Genomic DNA, 27,944 nt, shown 5'->3' with positions numbered 1-27,944 from the left:
AAAGGGGGTTTTGGGGTTTGACCACTTCACTACAACACAGACCCCCCCTTCCATCCTGCCGTGTTCCTGCCTTAACACTGCAGAGCATCCAGCACGGGATAAAACCAGGGAGTCAGTAACTCAACCCCAGCCGCTCCCAGTCCTTTCTGCCTCTATTACGGGGTAACCACCTTGGGAAAGAGAGAGATAAAGCCATATTAAATGTAAAAGTTCATTTTGTAAACTATTTCCAGATTTCAAAGCCTGGCATCATTTCAAATCGGCATGCTAACCTAAAATTTAGAATTTGTGGAAAGGGTGGGGGGAACGCAGAATGGTTTCTGGTCCCTTTTATTTCGTGCTATGTACATGTGATATGATGGAAAAAAAATTAATTGAAAAATACCCTTTCAAAGTAAAAAGAAATATCATTCTCAAAAATGTTGAAAGTGAGTATTTCCACACCATCAGCAACTTTTCCTGGGCTTGTTTCCAACATAAAACTTGAAGAGAGTCACAGTTTATATCCAATACCAACCAAATAGGATTCTGTCATTGTCAGATCAGCTTCGCCTTTCTGCTCTAAAGCAAAACACAAAAAAAGAGCATTATGGCATGAGCAAGTGAGGAAGCACCAGAAAGTCTCCCTGGCCACCCCGACGGCACAGCTTGTGTCCTCCGAGGCCGGTCGGTGGCTAAAAGCTGTGTCGGACAAACCTCACGCACTCAGCAACCTGAAAGACTTAACCTGCCAGGAACACAACGCCCCAAAGCCACTGCTGCTTTAAAGTTAATATTTACCCATCCTGTAGCAAAGGCAGCAGCAAACTCACTCCGGCAGAGTAGCACAGGGAGGACAAGTCCTCTTTTCCTATTACATGTTCGCGTACCGCATTGACAAGAGAGGTCTAAATTGCTAGACAAGCAGGTTTTCAGGGAGATCAATACAGTAATTAAACTCGCCTAGAGAGACAGAAAACGGCAGAAAGGATTATAGACCTGGCTTCAGAGATCACTGATGATATTATGGCGAAGGCTATACGAGGAAATTAGAAACACATTAAAAATAGCATAAAGGTGTGACACAAAGATCACGGAAAATGAAACACGTATCTCTGCTCTCGACTCAGGACAATGTGGATCACCTGTATTTCTTTAATGTACACTTTGATATTTAGTTCTTGGATGAAATAAAGTACATTCTATCCTTCTCCAAATTCTAGATTTCTCTTTCAGACTTGGATTGGAGGACTTGAAAAGTCTTTTCTTTCCCTTACCCAATATTTGAATATATGTATTTTATATATTTTACATAATGTGTCAATAATCTTTGATATGAAACTGGCATTTAATATTTCAGCTCTCACTTCATTAAGGATATTTTAATTATCCCAGACCAATGGAAGGGAATTTATAAACATCTGTGCTTCGTTTAAGAGCCCAAATTTGCCTCTTAAACTTCAAAGCTGTAAAGCTGATTTTATCCAGGTTCAGTTGTCTGGTCTCTCGAAGAGCACTGCGTAGCACTGGAACCAGCATTAATTGGGCCGAGCCTCCAGCCTGCAGACCCACATCCAGGAGACACCGCTCATCCACGATGGACACAGCCTCTAACCGCCTGGTCTTGCTCACGCAAGCAGAACAGATGATGCTGCTGAGCTCCACAGAACCACGAGCAGGATGACAGTAGTTAGTGGGTCGGGGAGAAGGCGCACGCCAACGGCATTTGTGACTGCCCAAGTCACAACCGGTCCTTTGCTTTCTCCCCGCAATGGGTGACCAGCGACTACCGTATTAATAACATAGCCTCGAAGCACTAGGAGTGCCTCATGGCCGTTTTCAAAGCAACCAAAGACATGACTTGTACTGGCAAGCAATGCAATTTTAGGCTCGTGAGTACCTAAATCACTTCTGAAAAATGAGCATGAGTTATTTGTAAAAAATTACCATGGGGCTCTAAACCCTAGATCAGAAATAACCATCGTATGCTGCAGTCAAACAATCCTTACCGACTTTCTGATGTCCTCTAGAAAGCACAAAAGCTCATCTCTAAGCTCATGAGCGTGGGCAGCAGTGGGAAGGAGCGGAGAGGGTGACTCTGGGACCGACAGCAGGTTTGCAATCTGTCTCAAACCCCCTCCCATGGGTTGCCCTCAACGCACCCCTGCAAAACCAACCTGGAAAAGCAGCAGCGTTACTTCTCCTGCTGCTGTCCCTGCTGGCAGCAAGGCCAGCCAGCACGATGCTGAGCACGAGCAGCCTCTGAGCATCAGTGGTGCCTGCAGCAAGCGGACCTGAGCAGACCCCAAATGGCAGCTCCCCGCACCGTCACCGAGACCTACAACCCCCAGAGGGGCAGCCGCTGCGGGACCACCGTCCCCATCACCTGCTAAGAACCGGAGCTGGTTCCTCACTCGCAGCTCTCCATCCCCGGAGCCTCCACCGCAGTCATCTTCATCGTCACAGTCTCCGCTCTCCTCCTCCTCCTCTGGGGTTTTGCCTGGAGCTTTTCGGTGGGGCAAAGCCATCCCTTTGAGCAGCTGAAAGACATGAGGTGCCACAGCCATTCAACAGCTTCCCTCCACCCTCCCTACCGCTTCATCCCGCGCTCGCAGGGGCATCGGGTGACAAGAGGGGAACAGAGCTCAGTGGAGCCAGGACAGTGGGACAGGGCCCCATCGCGCTCCTCATGGCAAAGCACTGATAAGCTCAGGTTCATTCATGGACAAAGCTGCACACAAAACCTCAATGGAAGAAACCAAAGGAGGACGAAAAACCACATTGAGTAACTCTGCCCTTCGGCATCTGCCCGGCGAGCATCGCGTGAGCTGGAGCACGTCTACCAGCCCTGCGAGACCCCAATGTCACCAAAGCTCTGGAGTCGGCTACAAAACACGTGTCCACAGTTAGGCCAGATGGGCCAAAAAACCGTAGCAAGAGGAAACTCTGTTCAGGGATTCTCACTGCTTTCAGGGACTATCTCCCATCTGAGAAGTAACATGCATGAAAGGAAATGGCAGATCTCTTGGGTATGTATGGCGCCCCACAAAAATAACCTAAAAATCTCATTCCTCACTCTTGAAGTGCAGAGGATGCTAGTCAAAGTTTTTGAGATAGCCAAGCAACACAATGAAAGGATCTTTTAAAGGATGTTTTAAAGCTGAGTCCTAACTAACGGTGACAGGTTGCACATCCCCGAGACGGGGACTCGAATACCTCCGCTGAGCACGACTGCTTTCCAAACACGGGTGGGAGCTCCCCACGCTGCCCCTTCACAGCGCACGGAGGGATTAGACACGTTTTAAGCTATCGGCTTCCTCTTCCCGCTGACTTTTCCGATTTTGCTGTTGCTGAAAGCAGCCAGCTATTTCATCATAAACCCAGATCCACTTTGAAAAAGTGTGAGTCAGCCGGTTAATATATGCTGAAAATTTCTATCACTACCACTCTGCTGTTAAAGGCCTTCTTGAATTTCATCTCAGCACTAAAAAAAAAATAATGAAAAGGATAAGTAACAGAGAAGATATTGCAAAATGGGAGCCTTCCGCATACTTCACGGGTTTAGTTAGTTCCATCTATTGCAGCAATACGCATGCCTTTCAAGGCATTTTTTAATATCTGGAATCTAGGTTATATTTTTAAACTATTAAGCTAGCCTTAGAAAACAGTTTCTAAAATATTTAGCTGCTGAAGTTTATACATTCCTCGGAGGAATGCTTTCGGCATCTGGCTCGCTCTGTCCACAGCAATGTCCACATACCTTAGTGTTTATATTAGAGGAGCATAACGTAATGAAAAACAAATGGCTCGACGTGAGACCCCTTCGGGTTCCCCGGCCGCATTAAACAACGCGTCAAACCTCTCGTTGGCACGTGCAAAAGTCCGCCTGGCGTGACAGCCATGCTGGGACCCACATCCATGGTAGCAAGCAAAATGCAGTTCATCTCCCCAAAACTCAGGGGATGTGTTTCCATGGCCTTCAACAGGCTTTAGCTCAGACTGTTTAAGTTCACTTTTCAGGAATTTTATTTTATTTAGACATTTACAAGCCTTCCTCAGAATATGGCGTAACCACAAAAAAACAACAAACCAAAAAAAAAAAAAAGGCAAATGCAGCACTGGGGGTAGCATGGGGAAGACCTTGCACAGGAACCGAACACGCCGACCACTCAAGCCTTTACACCATCACTTGTATTTCTCTCCTCCAAACGAAGCCCACAGATAAGAGCAGTCCTCAGCACAGAATATATCAGCTCAAGGTAGAATGAGGGTCTCCCACACACAGCAGCTAATTACAACACGCACCAGTTCGAACCCATTGCCCCAGTGCACCATTGCTAAAAACCCAAGCCTATCATGGTGGAAGGGGACCGCAACCGCTCAGCAGCAGGATGCTCGCTCCTCTGCAGGATGCTCACGCCTCTGCATCCAAGGCATGGAGCAAGCCAGCCGGGACCCCACTGCGCAGCTCAGCGGCACAACTTTCATTACTTACCCAAAACAGCAGAGGAACTTTCTGGCGGAGAGAATTAAGCTTTAGGATATTTTCAGATTTAATAAGCTCAGCAGGGGGTGGGGGAAAAATCAGGATTTTTCAATTGTGTGTTTTCAAACATTAAAATTACTGAGCATTTCTTGTATTGCTACTTTATTCTTGGCATGCCATAAATTAGCAGCTTAATTTCTCCGCCTTTGTAGCCACAATAAAACAGGAACTTTCTGAGAAACGCCGCACGGGCCCTGACTTTGGATCGGGTGAACGTGACATCCCTGCATCACGCTGCTCCTTCCTTTTCCAGGACAAAAGCTCCATCCTCGGCCACGCGCTCCCCAGCTGCTGAGAACCACAGGGAGGTTCAATGAGTCAAATTTCGCAGCTGGCTCTGGAAGAAATGAAGCCCGCGACACAAAACCTACTGGCACCATTATCAGGAGACCTGGCACGGGGCAGAAATCCCACCCTGCTCCCTTGGTGCATCCAGACCCAGGAACGCTGTCGGATGCCTCGGCTTCGGCCGGAGCAGCAGCCACAGTCCCGCTCTTCGACCATTATACAACCTCCCTGATGGCCTGCACGCTTTATGAAATTATATTTGGAGGACTGAACATAGATTCCCCATCCTTAAATAGCACGCGGAGCTGACTGTACCCTAACATTACAGTTTATTCATGTCCTGTGGTTTAAAGCCTATGGTAAGAGGCAGGAAAATACATAGTCTGGCAATCGCTAAAGTAGTATGTAACAGTGAGATGGCTTTAACTTAATCACAATTCACCCAGCTGTAAGAGTTTACAGTTGTATCTACTCTTCTTTGCTAAACCATAATGGCAAAAATACACTATAATGAACCCGATGTAAACTAGAGCACTAATTGTGGGAGTCCATGCGTACGCACACATCTCCGAGGTGTCTGCAGGGCATTCATCTCCCATCTGCACAACCACCACAGAATCACAGAATCATTTAGGCTGGAAAAGACCACCATGGCAGGAAACACGTGGGCCACAGCCTTTGCTCCTGACTACGAGCTCCACTGGCTCAGACGTACATCAGTTTTATTTCTAATCTCATCTCTTTTAAATCGTGACCCTCCGGATGGGCAGGGTGGGCAGCGCTGCGGTACCTTCGCTGCCACATCAGCCGCCGGGGCATCAGCACAAGGGATGCCGGGCAGCCCCCGCTGGTCTCCATACACATCTTTGTCGCTCGGCTTGTCCTGTGGTCTCCCTAAGGCTTAAAAACCAAGCCAGATGGGAACAGTGCGCCGAGCCTTCCTGCAAGGAAAGCTCCCCAAGGCATTGCAGCGTGATTTACACAATTATTCATAACCATACAGTGACCAGACAAAAACAGATGCAGCAATGAGGGGTAATGACTCAGCTGGATTTGGACGGGCCACTGTATGTTGAAATCTTTATAACTCCTCATTCTTTACAACCACTTTACTCAGAGCTCACCATCCCACCAGCCCACTGAGCCACCTGGTCTTGTTTTTCCAATTTTAACATAAACAGTGAGAGCTGCAACATACTTTTTATCATTAATCTCCCGTCTCTGAAAACAAATCAGCATTGTGTTTCTTGGACTGTAGTTTAATAGCTGTTTTCTCCTTTTGGAAACTATGCCCGTGGTATTGCAAATATCAATTTGAGCAATACCCAAAATTGTGCCCACAAATTCAGATGAAATATCAGCAGTGAGCTACAAGCACTGTGCTCCTTTAGGGCAGAAATCATCCCTTTCAACATACTTCAAAAATACGTAAAGGGAACAGCCAAACAGATTATTAAGGGGAATAGAAGACTTTTAGAAAAACATTTAATTCCTTCATGAGTTTAGGGGAGAAGTCTGATTGATATTTGTAATCTTTGGTGGACAGAGCTGTCATTTAATTTAGCCTGCATGACTGAAAGAATTTAATAAAAGTGTTCCATAGAGTTTTGCTGAAATTCTTCGCATGTTTTTAGTAAGCCTCTGGAATACGATCAAACCTAAAAAGCTGGAGAGGATGGAGACCGAACTTGCAGCTAAAATAATATTCAGAATTGTAATATACACTTAATAATCAAGTATTCACATCCAGCGGAAAAAGTGCCTTAGTGCAGAAACTCCTCTGGATCCCCAGCCGTGTGTCTGTGTGCTGCTTGGCGTCAGGAAGGGGACCCTGGGAACTCAACCCAGCAGTGAAAACCAGCCCCTGGCTCTGCTAGAAACCTCTCAAAACTCAACCAAACCCACCAACTCATGACTGTCCGCAAAACTTGGGATGCCTTTCTTCAGGAGCCTCGGTGAGAGTTTTGGAGGAGCAAAGGTGTTATTTCCCCTTGCATCACGCAAGCCGCCCGCTCCGGCCACACACTTTTGGGTACCCGACACAGATGCCGCTGTACTTCCCACACAACTCCCGAGATTCCCGACAGGTCAGGTTTTTCTATTTTAAATTCCAGCCTGCTGAAAACATTGTTTTTGGGGGAGAAAAACTAGATCTTATGGCCAATCCTGACCTTGAAATCTGCAACACTGAATAATTTATGGGTGGCTTTTAAATCAGGGCAGCATCATGGGAAACGTGCAGATTTTCACACGATACTGTTCCCTGTTAACAGCTCATTACAATGTACAGAAGTATATTCCCATTATGAAATACAGCTGGGGTTGTTTTGCTTACGAAGGTCATTATCTGATCACAAGCAAGAATTGGGGAAAGGAACCCATTTTAAAAGGCTGAAGTTGTGGACTTTTTGAAAACTCATGTGTTTTGAATTTTGTGGCCTGATCATACACAAGCATGCAACAGGAGAATCGATTCTCTCCAATTCCTCAGCTTATTAGCCCTGGAAATAGCATGGAAAAAATTATCTTTTATTAGCAAATACTTTCTTTATTATTTAACCAACCCTCATCATGAGATTCGCTGGTACTCTCCACTCCACTTTCCTATTTCCCAGCTCCATTCGGTTTATCCTTTCTGTGGACAGGGGCCTTGGTGGCACAGGAGCGTGCACCAGCAGAAACAACGCAACATCAACAGCATCATTTTCACTTGCTTCTTTCCAAGATCTAGAGAGCTTTCCTCCTCTTGGGCAGCAACAAAATGCAACGCATATTACAGAAAAAAACAATGTTCCCTGGCATCAAGCACCAAATACCATTTAAATATAAGGATATTTAAAACTTTAAAAATATCTGCAAATACCAGGATCTGTACTTCTGTTTTGCAAGAGGGAACACACGTGCATGTGCACGCACGCGGGCATGGCTGCCCTTCTGACCACAACATTAGCCCACGGATAGAAGAGCCCATTTTGGCAGGAGGACACCTGAATTGTGGTTTCCTTATGGCCCTTCCAGTTGGATGCACCTTGGCAGCACAGACACGGCAGAGAAGAAACCTGTTCCTAATTGTACTCCTATTTCAAGCTCAGCACAACAAGGAGCGATCACTAACCAAATGTTAATAAAGTGGAAGCAGGCTTTGGAGCTGGAAAAGTCATTTTCAGTGCTTGGAAAACCAACAAGGTGGGCACATCAGCTGTTTTATCAGCTGCTCTAAAAGCAAATTCTGCACTTCCCGTGCTGCCTGCTTCAAGACGTCGCAGGTTTTGTACCGCTGAAGCCACGCTTGGCAGACCAAGCCCCAGGCAGCACCTCCTGCCTGCTGTGGGCAGGGTGGGCAAGGGACGGCCCTGGGATGCCCTCCCCACGCACTGCTCTTGGGGCTCCACACCAGCCTGTGGCAACAGGTGCCAAAAGGGGTGAACTGCAGCTCTGAGTTTATATTGTGGCTCTTCAGCCATCAAAATGTTTTAGTCTTTACTTCTAGCACTCAAAATACCATCTTCTGGAACAGGAAAAATCCCTACCGTGCATCACCCAGGGTCTACTGGTGCAGCAGGATCCCCTTCACTGCCCTCACGGGCTCCAGAGGAGATGCTCTCTGCTGTCAGTAAATCAGTTTTCCTGGTCACTCTCCTGATAGCCCAAAAAAGCTGGTGACAGCAGTGAATTATTGGCCAAAGGGTGGCCCTACTTTATGGATCATCAGCTTAATTCCAGATTAGCTATCAAAACTGACAACATCCCTATGGGTAAAGGAAGACAGATAAAGACACCTAAGTGCTGGCAGTAATTAAAATGAGTCCGCACTGGACAGTAAATCTCTTTCGGCAGCAGAAGGGGCTGCCAAGCCGTTATGAATTGCTCTGGTTTGGTGACAGCAGGCTGATGCCCGGGACAGGATGCTCCTGCGGACATGTAGGTTAAGCCCTCGCTGGCACCACGGCAGGCAGAGGGGCCAGCTCCTGCCTGCTCTCCCCCAGGCAGGGGAGGTGTCACTTCCCCCACCCGAACAAATGCTCATTCATCACAGGGCACATGTGAAAAAGAGATTACTCAGGCTTTACGATCAGCTCATTCACCTTATATCCAGTTCCTTCCCCTTCCACCCTGCAGCTATTTATGGCTTGTTTTTGTGCGGCAGTAGGAAGGAACAGGACGGTGTGGGTGCCGAGCAGGGCTGCGGGGTCCAGCCCAGCCTGCTAGGGACCTGAGCAGTCCCCGTCTGCTTCTGGCTCGTCCCCTGAGCCCCGCATCGATGCTGACGCTGGAGAAATGCGGCTCTTCTCTTTGTGAGCCGCTACATCTCCTTCTCCTCCTTTGCATTTCTGAGACCAAACTATCACTAGTCCTTCCTACACACCGCCATCCACTTCCATCAAACACAGACATCCCTCACACTCCAAAAACCCAATCATTAAACCAATCATTGAACATGCAGTTGGACCAGTCAGTAGATGATGCCTTCAGCACCTTGCCAGAGCCTGGCTGGACCTTTTCCTGCCAGGATCGGACGGACTCCTACAAGCTACCACTTCTCTAGAAGTGATATAGGAATGCAGCTATTTACTGCAAACACCCCCTTCCAGCTCTTCTTCGCTTTGCCTGGGCTGACCTGCATCATTTCCTCAGTCCCAGTCTCTGCCACAGGGCCCATAACTGCTCCACATCTGGTGCTACTCATGCTAGAGCATCTCCTGAGGACCTCTGGTCCCAGGAAACCTGTACCTTGATAAAGGGGAGCAGAATGCCACGTTAAATCCTGTAGGTGCACTTTTAAACCTGCATCAGGGAAAGAGCTGGTATTTCAAGACCACTTGGGCTTTCAGACTGCCTGGAAGAATTACACAAGGAAAGAAAGTCACCAAGAGAGCTGTCCCCACCAGGCACATAACCACCTGCGCCTGTCGAGCGTGGAAAAGTCACTGCAAAGACGCTCCCTTCCTTGCTACCTCAAGGGCTGTCTGCCTTGACCCCTTCCCACACTGCTTCTTCACTGGCATCATACCCCCGCTCCTTCTCCCCACAAAGCTTCTCAGTCTCCTACCAGCAGCCCCAGCTGCCTTCCCCTCTCCTTTCCACCCGCTCTGCGTCACTAGACAGGAGAACCTGGACCAATTTCTCCACCTGTCAAGCTGCCACCCCTCAGGGGATTGGCAACTGAGTGAAGGAGGGGTGTGGGAGCCTACATGGGCCAGGACCCATCACTTCTATTATCCATATTTTCCATATTTTGTTTAGTTATGTTGGAGCAGAACCCTGCTCTGCCATCCAAACACCACTCAGGAAGGCCCAAAGCACACATCACCAGAAGATAAAACATGAGACAACAAGCAAAGTAGGAGCACGAGGAACAAGAAGACAACATGGGTAGAGGTGAAGCAATCAACCACCTCATCGCCATCATGTCCTTCAGGCACCTGAGCAGGGATGGCCTGGAAGGAAGGTGCACTAGATACAAGAGCATCTAGGAGGACATGTAGGTATCATACCACCTTGAGCCATCTGCTAAAAAAGCCCCATGTTTCTGTAGAGGGGGACCAGCGTGCCCAGGGCAGGGCATGCGGCAGCGAGCGGGTCCCTGCAGCAGCGAGCGGGTCCCTGCAGCCTCCTCGCCGCCCAGCTCAGCCCAGCCCGCGTCGGAGCAGCTGGGAGATTTCCTCTTGGCTCAGGCTCCAGAACACGTGGCTGCTCTCCGGCTGTCAGCGACGTCTGCCGGGGCTGCCTGTGAGACAAACATCTTGTCCTTGGCACCAGGTAGGAAACAAGCCGAGAGCTGCGCCGGAAGGATTTTTTCCCCCCCTTCTTCTGCCACACAAATGAGAGGCAAATCTCTGTCCCAGCCGCTTCCCTTTTTCCCTAAAAGCTCCCAGCAGAGAGGGACTTCTCAAATCACGTATTTTTGTGCATAATATTGTCTTGTATAGAGGTTTCTGCCAGAACACCAGCCCCTGTCACCCTGGCCACACCCTGCCCTCCCAGGGGCTGCTCTTTCTAGCTTTACTTTTGCATTTGCTTCACCCCAAAGCACTGGAAGCCCAAAAAGCAACTGCAAGCAGTTCTGCTGAATGTCCCCAGCTCCACAAAGCTATCACAGGGGACTGAACAACTGCCTCATAAGCCAGTTACCTCCTATCAGACAAGACAACCCCAGTGCAGGGCTAATTACCGAGCCATTGATTTCAGCAGAGACTTAAATCAGGCAGGAGGAGGAGGACTCCATGGCAAACACCCCCCAAACCTGTTAGCTAGGGAGGAGCGAGCAGCCGGTCTGCCCTCCCTGGGGACCCGCTGGCCGCCGCGCCGGGGCAGGTTGTGCCTAGCTGAACCCTGGACGTGCTCCTTGGGAGCTGGGGGGGGGTCGGTGGCCTCCAGCATCCCATGGCTGCCTTTGCCACTTGACAGCCACCACCCTGTCCTGCGTGGAGAGCAGAGCAGGGGGTCCGTGGGCAGGACAGGGCTGGTGCTGCTGGGGAAGGCGCCCAGCTGGAGCGGGGAGCCCCGAGCCCCAGGCCCTGCTGCCACAAGTATTTATGCACTTCACATTAAACAGGCATTCAACTGAGACAAACCAGACCAGAAGTAATCCTGGGAACAGGGTCTCTCCAGCCTCCGTGGTTCTTAATTAACGGCTGATGGCTGGGCTGGCTCCTGGGCAAGGTCACAGCTCTCCTCTGCAGTCAGAGCGTGGCTGCTGCTTGCTAAAACCCAAAGAGGAGAAAATTTAACTTCACGGACACAGCTTTTTCCAGTGTCCATATTGGCACCTGCCTCCTAGGATGGGTCTACAAACAGGATAAGGAAACATCCAGGCTCCAACAGGGGCACTGGGGTGCAACTCGTCACAGATACTGAATGTATCCAACAGAAACAGACCCTGCAAGGCTCAGGCCTCCAGAGCTGCAGGCAAGAGGCGGGAGGAGCCCTGCCCGGGGTGATTCTCCCACACAGATGCACAGCCACCAACTGAGCAGCTGAAGCAACCCAGCGTTTAAATTAGGTTCAAAGCTGGTGACTTTATACCCTCCCCCAGTGAGACCCAACACTCGCAGAGGAAGCCCTGAAATGCACCTACACGAGTCTCACCCTCAGCGTTTAGGAGCTTATGTACTGCACAAAAAGGTCAGTAAACTCCTTTCCCACTCGTAGGGAGGAGGCATTCGAGGGGTCCTGCCAAAAATAAAAAGTAACTTCCTGCCCATCATATTTCTTGATGGCTCGAACACCCATCCTCTGCCAGCTGCCTCCCACCTCCCCTGCTGACCGTGCTTCACAAGACAGCATCTTCTTACATGTGTCCTCAGAAAGGCCAGCCAAGCACATTTTCTTCTTTTAAATATTGCTCCCTCACAATACAGTCAAGCGAGGCCATAGGCAATAAAAACTGCTGCAACCTAAACTTCCCTGTTTGCTCTCAAAGTTTTATGTGCTGCAAGGGTCATCTCTCACAGCACGTGCTCCAACAGCAAGAGCACTAAAATACAACCCAGCCTTTGCAGTTAGTTACGTGTCAAAACCAAGCTAAGAAGTTTAACGAGCAACAGCATTAACTGAGAGAGTTCTCCTGAGCCAGGAGGGTTATTTACACCTGCCCCAACGCAGACCGGTCAAAGCAGTCTCACTGACTGGGGACAGGGTTTGCCAGCACAGAGACCTGCCTAATTACAGACATCGGCTTCGTCAGCAGGTATAACAAAAGGAGCAAGATTACAAATTATTCATTACCCAAAATGTACAAAACCTCTTGCACTTTCTGACAGCAGCACAGCTTGGATGAAAGCTGCAGCGGTCTGTGCTGGCTGCTGCCTCCATGGAGGTGGGATAGAGCATCAGGAGAGGTCCTAGGAGCAGCCTTGGCTTCTTACCAAGCCAAGCCAGTGCTTTAAAAAAAGGGACCACTCCTTCCCAGAGCAGGGTTGCTGGGTGGGGTGTAGGTCTGATGCCACTTCTACTTCAGACCAGGAAAGCTCTGGTAACATTTGTTGCAAGAACAAAGCTGTTGAGACCAGAAGAAGAACTGCTTCAGCCGGCTAATGTCTTTCTGCACACAGTCGTAAGACACCTTACACTGCCCTTTCCATCAAAGGGATGACAAACCAGTGAGTGCTTTCAGTTCCTTCAATACAAGATACACAGAAACCCATAGCAGGCTGAGCAGGCAGGATCTGGAAGGACTCCTCTGCTACCCATCCCTGGCTGGTGTCGCAGACCAGATACACATTAACGCCTCTGGGAGAAAAAAAAATGCTATAAGTGTGCCTTGTTCCCACTACAGACAGAGTGGTTTGGTGAAGTCGCAGAATTATACTGGGGAAATCCCCAGCTCCGACCTTCCCGGCACATGGAGCAGCTAGGGATGGAGTGGGAATCTCACAGGCGTCCCGTCTCACGGCAACACCGCCTGCACACCGTGCCACAGCTGGGCACAACGCTCCCAAAGCAAAGCCCAGGGGTGCAGAGCGGACCTCCTGCCAGAGCTGGCCCTCCCTGCCCACAGCGGGCCTGACAGCACTGCTTCTTCCTCCCTTCCCCTGAGAACATCATCACTAACCAGCTACACGAAGTCAGGCTGGAAGCAAAAGTAACATTATTGCTAATGAGGCTTTTTCTCAGGAACAAAAGCAATCAGATTTGTTCTGCAGCCAAGACGACCACAGGTTACCTTCCAGGCCTGCTCTGGACGATGAAGATTAGCTCCCTGAATCCCAGTCCCCTCTCAGTTTGGACCACGCTTTAAAAACCTTGATGTTAAGTCAAATTTTGGAGAAAAACACATAAATGAGAAACCTACCAATCATCCCACTAACGCCAGAGAGAGTGGCGTGCTTTGTTACTGGGACCATCGCGGAGGACACCTACCTCAGACATCTACTGATTAAATTACCAGCCTGAGTCACAGCACAAGGCGACACTTGATACAATTAACGAGGCCCAGAATAACTGTAATTAACTGTTAATTTGGTATCAACGGCTCCACTTACACCATGTTTTGCTGCACAAGGATTCCTCCAGGTTTGTTTCCTCCACAACAGGATAAACTCCAGCGCTGGTACAGGATATCTGGTGTTTGTTTTAAAGCACCGCTGTGTATCAGCTGCATGTTTTGGACACAAAAGCAAATGAATCCTCTTTAAAGGTATTTTTTTTCCAGCTGATTTCCACAGCATTGTTTGGAGGCCGGTCCCTGCAGGACACACCTGAGGCACCTGCCTCCCCACCGGGGCTGAAGACACAGGGGCAAAGTTGAATCCCTTCTCATGCATAAGACCGCAGCAACCAGGGAATTTCAGGGAAGGAGAGTGATAAAATGCTATTTACGTTACCCAAAGGTTATGAACGCCAGACAATAAACTGGTGTGGAAACCAGCCAAAACTGCCACCCATCCAAGCTCAGCCCCAGCAGCTTCCCGGTCTTGCTGAGAAAAGCAAGGAGCTGGATTCACCGCCTGGGAAAGCTTTGCTGCTCCTATAGTCTCAACTGAGCTAAACATCTATTCTAATACTAGATAAGCGGTGAAACACCATGGATGAATAAAGCAACCCCTGGAAAGGCAAGTAGGATTAGTAAAAAACAAGCACAGGTGAGGCGTTCCTTTTTCATACCGATAAAGGACATACATGGCTTCACACAGGAATGCACCTTTCCCAGTCCTCTCCCATGTGTTCATTGCCAGGGGAAGGACAAATGAAAGTAGGAAGGGCAAGGAAACAGTGAATCTTGTCTCCAAAAATGACAGCTCTGCAGACCTATTAGTTACCAAAACAAAGGGACACATGGGGATGGACCAAAGGACTTGGGTGCTCCGAGGAAAATCCTGCAATGAATTATTCTCTCCAAAAACTGGCTGATATGAGGACTTTGCATATTGACGGGCATTTCGGCACTACCTTCAATAAAAACAACCGGTCAGTAACAGACAGGGGTAGCCGGGTTTACGCAGCACACAGGAGATGCTCAGGCCCTCAGCACAACTCCAAGTTTCGCTGTCACTGAGCAGTACCAGAAACGTGCCTAGTTACTGCCCTTTCCTTACTGAAAATGGGAAATACCTCACATTCCACAGTGAATGTAACTGCACAAGCAGTAAAAGCACGGGGCTTAACAGCGCACCCCTTACACTCCTCTGTGTCATGCAAGACCATAGGTAAAACAGGCGGCAAACTTCAGCAAACACAGCCTAGATTACACCTCTGTTTAAAAACACCCATGCAAACACACCGGGTCCAATTAATCTCTGGCTGTTAAAGAAAACCCATTTTGGGTAACCTGCAGATACAGTGTTCCCACAACAAATCCGATAAAGCTGGGATATTTGCAGACAGGGTCCCGACGGGTGATAGCTGGCATGGGCGAACGCCAGCTCTTACTGAAGAGAGGAAGGAGGGGTTTGGGTTTAAAAAGCAACCCAACAGTCAGATACGTTCAAATTTAATTATGTTCTCGTTACAGAGGGTCACACTTCCCCTGATTTAACTGGCCTGGCAAAATCCTGTAATTGCCGCTTGCATACGGAGTCGGAAAGCATTTACCCAGCATGTTAACGAGAGTCGAGGCACGGCTCAAAAGGAGGACGGAGTTAGTCTTTAAATACCAGGCCTAGACTTGGTGGAGCTATAGATTATTTTATGTAGTAAAAGAAGAATTAGCTGATCCATTCCAAAATGCATTTATCATTGAAATAAAAATCTTCTGTCATTTTATTTAATAGCCTTAGTAAGAAATAATTGCAATGTCTGGTTACTTTCAGCAACATGTGGTTTTAATATTTTAATTGTTACAAACTGTTTAATAATGTTGAACAAAAGGCGTGTCCAAGTAATTATTGTGTTTATTAACATTTCTTTTGAGGACTTGATAAATTATATTACACATATACAGCACTTCAGACATTGTAGCGTTAACTTATTAAATTTAAAAGTGGAAAATTAGCCAAAAGCAACTCGTTTCAGTGCAATTTAAATATTGTATTTTCAAGTGGTAAGTGTTGTGCATCACATTATTTAACAATCTGGCAGTTTGTGCATTTTTCTAATTATTATGCTGCTTCATCTGGCCAGGGAATTAAAATACAGTGGGAATAATAAATAATAAACCTCACAAAGCCTAGCAGGCCACAGAGAGATGTGATTCCACCAAAGCTGTCAAAGTCACGGATTTTTCTGAAGGGGAAATATATTCCTGAAAATTCCCCAGCTCCCCACGGTCTCCCATAATAAACTTAGTATTGTTTTCCCTGCTTTGAGCCGCCGGGGACAGGGTCCAGCGAGGCGGCTCGCCGGGACCCCACGTCTGCCCCGGGACCACCCGCGGCCGCCCCGAGCTGCCCCGTGCCCAGAGAGCACTCGCCGCACCGTTCGGGCAGCCCATTCGCAGGTTCCCTGCGTGCCCCGAGCAGGGTCCGGATCCGACCCTTTGCTGCCCCGAGCATCGTCCCCCTGCGGTGGGGTTAAACGCCCTTCGCCGGTCCCCGATGCTCCACCATACTGTATTTTGAGCAAAGGGGTTGAGAGAGACTCGGGCACAAGGGCATCGCGCTGTTCCCAGGCCTATTTTGTTTACATTTGATTCAATCAAGTTGTGGCCTTTTGGCCTCTTTCCAAATTAACTTCTGGGTGACCTCCGCCATGCCCTCTCCCAGCAGCCAGGCCGCAGAGAAACAGCCCATTAAACCTACAAACAAATATAGGACATATTGGTTGATCAAACCAGCTTCAAACACGGCTAGTTAAACGCCAGGACATGCTTTTTTGCAAACTTCAAGTCTATTTTGTCTTCAGTCACTCGCACCTCTGGGCCTCCTTTTTTTTTTTTTTTCCTTCCAGCTAGAGCTCCGTGTTTTACTGCCTCGTAAAACTTCTAAATTTTGTTCTCATCCTCCTGTAAACCCCACGAAGAGTGACGCGAGGCTCTTTCACACAGGGCTCGCCGCAGGACCTGGGTCTTTACACCAAGCACGTGAAGAAAGGCGGCGAGATCCTGCTTGGGGGAACAGCTGTAATACTCCAAGAAATTGTGTGTTCCCCGTATTTCCAAGGAAATAAATCAAAGCGGGTTTCTCAGGGTCTGTGAAAGCATATTGCCTGGATTCCAATCCCCAAAGGGTTTATTTTTTCAAGAGCTTATATGGTAGTTAGATTTCTGGCTAGAGAATATGCAATATGATAAAAACACAGTCCCTATATAGGGCAATAAATTACAGATTGTTTGATGTGGAAACCAAAGAACTGTCAAACTCCAGTATATCTGAAATATTCTAAATGAGCCCTTAACTCGAGTGTCTGGAAATGTACAATATGTTTCCAGGCCCTTCAATCTCGTAAAGACACATCTCCCCCAGTTAAGTTTCCTTTTATGGATTTTATTATTCGTTTTTGGTGGGGTTTTTCCCCCCTTTTCTTCCAAAATTGCGCTCTTCCTCCTAGAAATGGTCCTATGATAAACACCAGGATTTATCTAAGCATAAAAAGGGATCGGAACTGGGCACAAGCTTAAACAGGTAAGTGCAGTAAGGATGGGGTAAAGCATCCGCTGCAACGGTGTCAGAGCCCTACAAGCACTGCAGAGAGCACACAAGTCAGCTCGGGACAGAGAGGGACAGGAGGGAGGACCAAGAGCGTCACATCGGCCGATTCGACACCCGCAGTCTCCATCTCTGCTGCATCCTCACACCAGCACCGCTCAGGTCTGCTCTCCAGAGCCTTTCCTGGAGGAGGAGGATCAACAGGAGGTCACCAACGTGACAGAGCACCCAGGACGTGGGACATGGAACACCACAGCTCCCACCTCCATGCATATCTGTTAAAACTTGAAGCTTGTCCCCATCTGTCAGCCATCCAAACATCCCCGTGGTGGGAGAAAAATTGAGTGACCAGAGGAAATAGCTCACCTTGCACACTGCTTTTTGCCTAGGGATGCTACCAAGTCACAAAAAAACTGAGTAAGACCTTGTGCTGACACTGAATAACCTTTCAGTTTCAATATAGTTTCATGTGTGGGATGAATGAAAACCCTTCTAGCTAGAAACAGACCCCATCCACTCTGGGAAATAAAAGTTAGGAACCAATTCCAACTCATTTTCCTGAAGGTGACCCTTGGCCTCCCAGCTGAGATAACAATGCTAATATTTATGGATGGGCTGTTCATGCCTCTGGGCACACAGCAAAAATAACTCAAATCAAAACTTGGTAGACATCTAACAGAACTGGGAAAAAAAAAAAATCCCTACTTCCAATATGGCAATAATAAACCATCTTGCCCACCAACACACGAAAAATAGCACCACCCACAACCACACATTCGGGTGAAACAAAAATGGTCTGGAGTCTTGATGTGATGAGTAGGCACCACCAAGGGGGACTCATCCAGAAAGGACTGACTTGAGACAGCACACTAGTCAGGCAGCCATGCTTTATTCATTTATTTATTTTAGCTTGATAAAAGCTGCTTGAACCAAACTAATACAATCTGGCAAACTTTTACTTCCCCTTCTCTCTGGGTTAGGTTTTCTATACTCCTTTCAGTCCCCATGGATTTCATTCTAATGCACAAACACCATTCTCATTTCAAACTGCAGAAGTTCGATGAGAATTTCTCATATATATGTGCGCACGTACCCAGATTCAGTTTGAGAAGACATGCACTAACGAGCAAGCACGATTTCCGCACACAACACATTCACCAAACTCAAGCAAGCTCAAAAATGTGGTGTACTGCTGAAAGAACACACATTTTTCAGCAGCGTGAGCTGCCTGGAATAAATCAAAGCCAAGTCATCAGCAAATTACAGACATTAGCAAAAATCTACAAGTAAAAGTAAAAGCTGTCGAACTCTACAAAAATTGCACCAACTAGCATGGTTCCTGAGTCTACCCGCATCCACAAAATCCAAGCTGAATCTCTAACACAACACACTGGGAGGAAGTCATCATACGGTACTAGATTCCCAATTTACTGGTACTCACATGGGGAATCCAGTTTACAGCTCTGAGCACTACAAACACTCAAAAAGATGCTCTTTTCTCCAAAAGATTCTGGATGTTTGAAAACCCTTAAAAGCCACTGCTGGCTTGAGCATGGTAGATAAGGAGATTTTCATCCCTCCACCTGAAAAACGCAACTGTAATTCATCCAGAGCTGCTGCTCCTTCCACATTTCCTACTCTTCGGCGTTCAAGATGCATTCCAGATGTGAAGGAGAGCACAAAACTTTGGCAGGCCAAGAAAATAAGTGTGATGGTGAGCTCTGACACCCCAAATCCCAAATTTAAGTAACCTCCGCAGTTACCTTCCTGGTGTATAAGCCACTTACCATAGACTACAGAACCTCTGCACGAATAGCTAGGATCATAACTAATTTTCACAAATCACTTCCCATTTTCTCCTGATTTTATTCTCAATTCCCCCTCTTTCTCAAATACAACTTTACAAGAGGGTTCGATATTTTTCAGACTCTTACATTTACACCATTTAAACCAAAACAACTCACCTGCCCCCCATAACACGTTCCAATCCGATACTGCAAGCCAAGGAGGGGAAGCACTGTAAGAGATCATGACTGAGCTGACCATATTCACCCCCTTACCACTATTTTTCTCCAAGCAGCAGCTGACAAAGACGCTCTGCTGCTGCAAACAGCTGAGTTCAGCCCAGCGATGTTTACCCAGGGTCTCTTGTTCCACAGATCTCTGCTCCTCAGCAGCCTGAACTGCTCAGCAAAGACCTAACTTGACCCAATCTGGCAGCCAGCATTTCACAACCACTTTATGTCAGCAGTTTCAAGTACACTAATAACCATGTTTTGTTCGGTGCGACTTTCTCACTGTGAACGGCAAAATATCATTATCACCTGCAGGTTGAAGCCTGCCCTCTACCCCATTTAATAGGGAGCCGATTATGCTACCCCCCACCCACCCCCCTTTTAATAATAATGGGCTGTTGGCAGATGGCACAGCCCGGCGCGCGGAGGCATGCGGGAAGGCAGAGCGGGCTGCGCTGCTGCTGCCCGCGTCGGCTCCTGCGTGGCAGGGTGCTCCCAGGGACCCCGAATCCCTCGCTGCATCCCGCTCCCAGACAGCACCTAATGAGGCGTGCCTGTGTCAGAGGGCGCGGGGGTTAAACCGGGAACTGCTATGAAAACAGTCCCTGGCAGTCGTGGGAGCAGGAAAGCAGAGGTTAGCAGAAAAGTTGCTAAGCCAGCAACTCCAGACAGAGCAGCCCTCGCAGCCCACCCGGACGGGAAGCAAAGCTGGGCTTAACCTCGGGAACCTGCTGCTGCCCAAAGCCTCGTGCCGGAGCGACCCTGGACAAGGTCCCCACCGGTAAGAGCTCTCTCAGGAGAGACTGGGCAGCTCAGCTGTATTAACAGACAGCATTACTGCCCAAGTATTTGCCCTGCGAGGTCCCAATGCTGTGTCCCTGGAAAGTAGAGGTCCAAGCTATCAGCCTACTGAAAACATCCCTTCTATGAGTTACTCAATGACACAGAGAGGAGAGCAGAGTCCAGAGCCAGACCCCAGCCCGGATGGCCCGAGACAATGCTGCAGAAGAGCTCTGGGAAGTTAACAATTGCAAGCTGAACGCCATGCAGAGGTGCCACCTAATCCCTTGGCAGCGGTGGGGCTTGTTCACAGACCTAACCTGGCCTGGCGTGATGGGCAGAGACAAGATACTGCTTGTCCCAGCAAGGATGCCAGGTCTGAGATCGTGGGAAGGAAGCTCCCTCCCCAGCAGAAAAGGGTCTCATCCAGCTCTGCCATTTCCCCATTCAACAGTAACTTGCCCCAGTAGTAACTGGGAGTGGATGTCCAGGGAGATACAGCAAAGAAACAGGTGACCCTCCCTGCCAGCCACGAGCAATGCCAAAGGGGACTCCTCCAACCAGAGGGGACATCAGGCACGTGCCACATAAACCCCTGCCAGCACCTCGTGCTCCATCTTTCCTGGTCCTCCACTGTGCAGGGGACGGATGCCCAGAAGAAGCGCACTACTGCAGGGATGCATCCACGCATCGCCTGGGCGCAGGCTGAGCCCTGCAGGAGCACCACGCCAGCGTGCGTGAATCAGGATCTGCCACACGTGCCCTGTGAGCCCGGTACCGTGTGGGGCCAAGGTGGCACTGGCTCCGCACACAGCTGCTGAAGATGGAGACGCCCCGGGTTGTCTGGCTGAGCCCGACGAAAGTGTGGGGGAGGCCAAACTGATTTGGAAACCGCCCACTCTGGAGCCATCCCTGCTGGCATGCCTGCAACAAACCTGGTTGATGTGTTTCAGCTTGTCAATAATCTGGCTGATCACTGGCTCGGGACCTTTCATCTTCACCTCATGGTTGCCAGGCTGAGCTTTTGCTCCGTTCCTTGTGATCTGGGGACTGTACCTGTGGGAGTGAGAACAGAGGAGACCGCGATGTGACGGGCTAATACAGAGGAGATCTTCAAAGTTCAGTACAAACAAAAGAAATCCGAAGATAAGCACCAGCCCCTTCCAAAACAGAGAGCGCAAGACAGTTAATAATGACAAAGAAAAGGCAGAAGATTCCCATAAACATTTCTGCTCTGCCTTTGCAAAGCAGCAAGATGATGTACGTGTATCACTTGAGGACAATGAAGTCCTTTCCAGTCCATTAGTAACCAAGGAAGACGTTAAACAGTATACAACAGGGATAAATATTTTCACATAACTTGCACCCAAGAGTCCTAAAAAAGCTGGCTCAGAAATTCTGGCTTGCTCATGTTTGTTTAAAATAAATCTTGGCAGACCACAGAGACTCCAGTACAAGAGCGGTAGTGTTGTGCCCACAGCCAAAAAAAATGAGTGGGATGACCCAGTTAACTACAAGCTGATTAGCATAACATCAACCCCCTTGCAAAATAATGACTATCACTGATGTGTGATTTCAATAATAAAGAATTAAAGCATCAGAATATAATTAATGCTGTCAACATTGCTAATGGAAAATAGGTGTTGTCAAACAATCCTGATTTCAGTCTTTGATGAGATCTAGCCTTGGGGATCAAAGTAACTGTTTAGACAGAACATACCTTGACTTTGGTACAGTGCTGGGCTCCGCACCACGCAATATCTTGATTTACACGGGTACCATGCAAGTCAGTAAAGCACCCGTAAAGCGGATTAGGAGCTGGCAAAGAGATCACCAGATGCAGGTCTCCACAGGGACCCTCCCTGAGCTGCCAGGGCAGCTCTGCAGAGGAGGGCGGCCAAGCCTGCACTCAGCTTTTTCATTGACGACTAGGAAAGAAATATAAATTCACCGCTGCAAAATTTATGGAATGGCAAAGTTTATCAGAGCGATAAATATGAGGAGAAGAGGGGCAGAGGGATCGCTGCATGCTTGCCTTTGGAGGAACGCGTTTCTACACCCAGTACCTGGGTAACAGCTCATGATGCTCAGGACATGAGAAGTGCGTCCACACCAACCTCAAATTCGGCTTCAGGACCAGAGCAAGCGCTGCCACCACTGACTGCTGGCAGCCCCAGCAGTGGCACAGAGCACACTGGTGCCTTCTCGAGCTGTGGGTTGTTGGTATTCATCGGAGCCCCAATGATGGGCCGTGGTACTCTACAAGCACAAAACAAGTCCTCGTCTCCAAGAGCTGACAGCCAGAGCACATGCTGCCAAACACCGGCACAGCCTACGAAAGCGAGATCGCCGAGATAACGGCAAGCATCAGTCTGCTTTACTGTACGTCTGTTTTTCTGGTGCCGTGGGTAAACCTGATGAATATTCCTTTCTGCGATTCATCTCCTACATATCGTGTCCTTACCCAACTCCCAGCACCAGCCCCAGTGACTGCCTCCTCGTCTGCCAGCTCCCCGCTCCCCTGCCCACTAATCCTTCATCCCCATGCTGCCGGGCGAGCTCAGGCGATGACAGTCAGCCCGTTTCACAGAGGCTTTGGGGAGGAAGTGGGACTTCAGCAGGGATTTAAAGGAGAGGAGGGAGATGGGAAGGATGGTGGGGCGAGCTCAGGGAGGATGCTTTGCTGGGGGGGAAAGCAAGAGGCATGGGGACATTCAGCCACAACAGCTGTCAGGGCACACTGAGGGTTTTGGGGATACACAGGGGGTTGGCCCCACTTAAACTCTAAATTAGGAATGAGACCAACTCAGACATGTAGGGATGCAAAGGCAACCCCAGATTTATACTGGTGCAGCAGGAATCTGCCCTTGACCTGAAATATTTGCATCATTTAAAATACAGGACTGAGGCTGATTTCCACTCCAAGGCTTTTTCAGAGCAGGAGTTATATGTAGAGGAGTGCTCTGCATCCCCAGCCGGGTCCCCAGCGCTCAGCACTCCCCATACACAGCTCAGCTGAGGGCTGACAACCCCATGAGATGCTTCACTGAAAGAGATGACAGATGAAGAAGGATGGGAGAAAGGAGGTGTTTGTGCCTCTAACAGAGGAGCACACGCCTGTGTATATTCCTGTTTCCAGACATAAACAGCTTGTCCAGGTACAGGAGAAGCATCACTGCAAAGCAGAGACATCAACTGGGGTCTCCTAAGCCCCACCAGCTCCTCAACACTGGGGCAGCTGCCTGCACAGTCAACCCACCATGCAGTGGTGGGTTTCAGCTGCAGCACGGTGCTGCTCAGGCGTACCGTACCGACTCCAACAGCTCTGTTCTCCACCCAGACACCTTTCCCCATGCTGGGGTCTCCCCTTAGGACTCAACATTTTGCAAAACACACTTTTTTTTTTTTTTTTTTAAACAGTTGCATTATCCTGGTAAGTACAAAACACAGCTATACTTGAGACACAATAGCTCCCAGTTCAGAAAAGCACCTACACATGCAATTGGAGGCTTGTCGTAGGCTGAAAGCTAAGTGACTGGGAGAAGTGGGGCCAGAGGGCGCCAGGCAGGATCCCAGCCTGCAGCAGCCCATGCCCAGGAGAAGGTCTGGTTTCCCAGCACAGACGGCTGGTGGGACCGCATGCTCCGAGCACCATCTCGTGGGAAGACGCCGCTGCCGCAAGCACAGACCTGCCCAGCTCTGCAAATACTTGGGCTTAACTTTTTGCAGGGGAATAAGGCATTAGGAGCAGCGAACCATTAAACCTGCTGCCTATTTGTCACACAGTCACTTAATGCCACCGTGCCAACCTGACAAACACATCTGGCGACCAAACATAAACATCCACAAGACACATGACTTTTTAGATGCCAAAGAAATTACCATTTTTGGTGTCACTGTACATTTAATTTAAAACACTGATGGAACTTTAAAGTACATTGCTGAAAAGTCTCCTGTGGTTTAAGATATTTAACTAGCAGGATAAATCTCCCACAGGTTTTATCAAGAGCAGAACCAAGCCCATTTCGTGCATACTGAAATTAATACAATCTCTCCCCTAAACAGTTTTATACAAAGAAACTCAATAGCTTGGGTTTGAGTGGGCGAAACCTCTTCTGAAATCCACACGACGACTACTCCAGAGGATTTCTGTAGCCTATACAACGTCGTACAGGAGGGAGGAACACAGTACTACGGCAGTAGTACACCATAACTACATGTCCAAAGACTGAAATTGTTCTCCAGAAGGGTCCGCTGGGGTGGTGAGGACCTCAGATCACCCTCCCCAGGGGGACAAGTCTACCAGAGAAGGAAGCAAACCTGAAAGCATTTGCAGAGGGATCTCCCCCTAAAACAATGATGCTGCAGAAGCAGAGTGCCATCGCCTGGTGCTTCCCACCTGGCCAGGTACAAGGGCACGTACTAGGCCCAAAATGAACCATTTGCATCATTACACAAGTCATTTGAAGCAGTAAGGCAGTGGGCACTGCAAGCGGCACATCTTTGAGCATGAATCATAAAGAAGCGGATGCACGGGGACACGCTACGTCCGAAGAGCCAGAGACGTGCTCCTGTGTGGCTTGGGCGCTTCAGGACACACTGCCTCTGTGCTGCTGAGCCAAGACCTCCTGGTTGCGCTCAGCTACGAGGGGGACAACAGCTCCCCGTTGGCTGTGCCCCTCTCTGCCCGGGCACCAGGGCCAGGGTGGCACGCATTCAGGCATGTGGGATGCAGCCAACCGAAGGGTTAAAGACTTTGAAATGTAGCTTCAGTGAGGGATGGGCATTCCTGAAATGCCAGAAAAGCTGGAAAAGGCAGCTGGCACCCCTCCCTACAGCCTGGGCCAAGCAGCCAGGCCTTAATATGGCAGAGAGATGCCTTTGCAGCCCCCACTGAGCTGGAGGACGGGGGGGGTCCCAGAGCAGTCCCCACGCAGGCCTCCCTGTGTGCCCCCAAGCTGCTGCAGGGCTGGTGGGCTCGCAGGTCCCATCGCAAAGCAAAGCCAAAGCGTCACCTTCCTCCCATGTTCTCCAGCCACAGCGCAGAAAAGAAGAAATCTCGGAGCCATCTCGAGCTGCTTTCAACATATGCCAATAAAACAGCCCCTTCTGCAGGACACTCGTGCCACTCCACGAAACCCATCACATACCTCTGCCATGGTGATATTGGCATTGAACAGCAAATATGCACAGTGGTTAAAGTCCACCCCACAGTCCCAGGGGGTCCCTGAGCCGAAGGGATATCAGTGTTGCAACACGAGCATGGTCTGGCTTCCACTTCATAAGCAAAGCCCAAAATACTTTCCTCTTTGATGTGTCTTGACGTCAGTCAGCAGCATCTCCTTGCCTGGGCTCCCTGGGTATGGGCTCTTGCTGGCGACGTGGTATTTTCCAAAGACAAATGTCACATTGTAAAATGTGCTGATAAGCAGCCCTCGCTAAAAATGACTTTAAAGACAACCACCTGATGAAAACACTAATCATCTGAGGTCTTCTGTGGGGATAGCACAACTACAGACCCTTCCTGCTCCTTCTCATCCACTAGCCATAAATGCCAAAGTATGCAGTCAAATTAAGGGATTTTCCCCTCTTCTCCTCCCCACCATCCACAAATGTCTCCTGTGAACGTTTGGTCGTTCCAGTCCAAATGCGGCTCTTTCCAGGCTTTCGTTTCAGAGCAAGGAAGACAAGACGACAAATGCAATTTAAATATATGGCAATGAATGTAAAATGTGTGTTCATCCTACTTGGCCACGCTAGGCTTAGAGATGAGTTACTGCAATGCCTGACGTGTGATTTAGAGAAAGTAATCCTGTAAGTCAAACATAAAGAATTACACCTTTTAGAGAAGGAAAGTAAGTTTGTCATTCAAATAACAATTAATTTATGCCTGCCTTCCAGTTGCAAAGTATGTATTCAAATGCAGCTCCACAATTTAAACAGCACAATACCCCTTGCAGGCTCTTCCTCTATCATCTCTGTTCACTGAAACATACTTGTTTGAGGCAGTGGATGGGGGACAAATACAACAGACTGCTACAAGAGAGGACTACAATACAAGAGAAGAGGTTTCATTGCACAGGACTTAATAACTGAGCTTGAGAGCGCAGCATTTCCAGCACCCGCAATCCCCTGAAGCTGCTCTGCGTTTCAAGACATGACTTACTAGAGGCCATGTGGGCTGGTGACACCAAGTCCTCACCACATAGGAGGCAAAAAGATATGAAAAAGGGGAGAGAGGAAAGAAAAGTTTCTCTACCGCACTCGTGGCAGGAACCCAAGTCTTATCTCCAGCTGCTTTTCATGGGTCAGTAAAGGTGGGTGCAGTGGTGATGCCAACATTTTACTCTCTCTGGCCCTGCTGCCTTTTGGTTTAGTAGAACAACCTTAGTGTCACATCACCGGTGAGAACAGCAGGAGCCAAAAGGCTGGAAGAGCTGCTTCCAACCCACTCATCCCACCCTGCAGACAGGGAGTAACTCCTGGATGAGTCCATAAGCCTCCAAGAAGAGGTGACAACTTCTTTCCCTGACAATTTCCTCTCTAAAGAGAGACTGTCCAGAGATACCTGGTCAATCATACCAATTACCCCAGCCCAGACATGGGCTGGGTGTGGGTTGCAGGCCAGACAAGTGCAGGTCCACCCCAGCTGTCCTCTTTCATATGGGGTGCATGGTCCCACCATCCCTTGACCATATGCAGGCACCTGTTATATAGGGGTGCAAGTGGCAGGAGAGAGGTGGGGTGTACGGTGCTCAGGTGCCTTCCTGGCTTGCAACGTGCACTCGGTTGCTTGCTTGCAGTGAGTGCGTGCAGTCATCGCACAGCTCGCAATGCCGCAGTCAATTTACACCACCAGCAGCTCTGAGCAAGCTTTTTCAAAAGCAACCAGGAGGATCCAACGCTCTCAGCGGGAAGCATTCTCACTTAAATAAAAAGGAGCCATTTTCCACTGGATTTCCAAATATCAACACCTTGCAGCCCAGTCTCACTACCATGAGAGCCCTCTGAGATCCTGCTGTGTCGGTTCCCTGCCAAAGGGAAGTGCTGCCTTTTCCCAACCACCCTACGCAATGCGCTACAGCCGGTAAGCGTGCTGCAGATGTTAGTTTGGTTATAAACGTGATGTCAGGTAATCACCTGGTTCTGGGAGATGAGACTTAAAGTCTTTTGCTGTTCTTGAAGGAACAGCAAAAACTGTAATATTCATAGCAAGACAATGGGAGTTTGTAGCATAAAAGGACAGCCTGAAGTCTCCCTCCATTCTTATTTCAGTTGAGTAAAGTTCAAGACAAATAGATTATGGAAAAATTGGCTAAACTTGAGACCAAGCAGTAGGCTTAATAGAGGAAGATTCATGATCTTCATTTCTGAAATACTCTGGAAACAATTATGGCCACTCAATAACCCACTGAATTTGCCTACTATCCTTTCATTATAGCTTACATTTGCTACAAAGCTGTGTTTTATGTGCTTGGAAAGTTATACAGCCTCCCTCTTTGGGGACTCCATTGTATCAGATATTTTGCAGCACTGCCAGAAATAACCAAACCCTTCATGAACTAAAGGGTTATTGCTGGCATGGAATTTCCTTTGTTCCAATTACAGAATCTCATTTTTCTCTCTTGCTTCCAATTGTGCTTTCATTGTTTATGATTTGTATGATTAAAACAAACCACAGTCCGCTGGCAACAGCAGGGAAATCTGAGACTCCTAGCTTGAAGAAGAGAATCTGGCAAGGTGCTAAAAATATATTAATTTGGAATTGGTATAAAGAGAAAACGAGCTATGCGGGTGATTTAGATTAATGTA

At 48.6% G+C, this 27,944-nt stretch overlaps 1 protein-coding gene across 1 annotated transcript in view; it reads right to left on the bottom strand.

Annotated features, from left to right (window-relative positions):
* The window catches only part of GPC3 (glypican 3), a 157,714-nt gene that overhangs the window by 28,438 nt on the left and 101,332 nt on the right, over positions 1 to 27,944 (bottom strand). The window contains exons 6-7 of the mRNA XM_050901495.1: positions 21,068 to 21,188; positions 2,366 to 2,519 (exon numbers count right to left, since the gene is read on the bottom strand). Of these exons, the coding sequence (XP_050757452.1) occupies positions 2,366 to 2,519; positions 21,068 to 21,188 (275 nt within the window). The remainder of the gene's footprint in view (positions 1 to 2,365; positions 2,520 to 21,067; positions 21,189 to 27,944) is intronic.

Source organism: Gymnogyps californianus, chromosome 9 (assembly GCF_018139145.2).
Source record: "Gymnogyps californianus isolate 813 chromosome 9, ASM1813914v2, whole genome shotgun sequence".
NCBI lineage: Eukaryota > Metazoa > Chordata > Aves > Accipitriformes > Cathartidae > Gymnogyps > Gymnogyps californianus.
The sequence above is the reverse complement of the archived record's forward strand: the minus strand, read 5'-3'. Positions and strand labels throughout refer to the sequence as shown.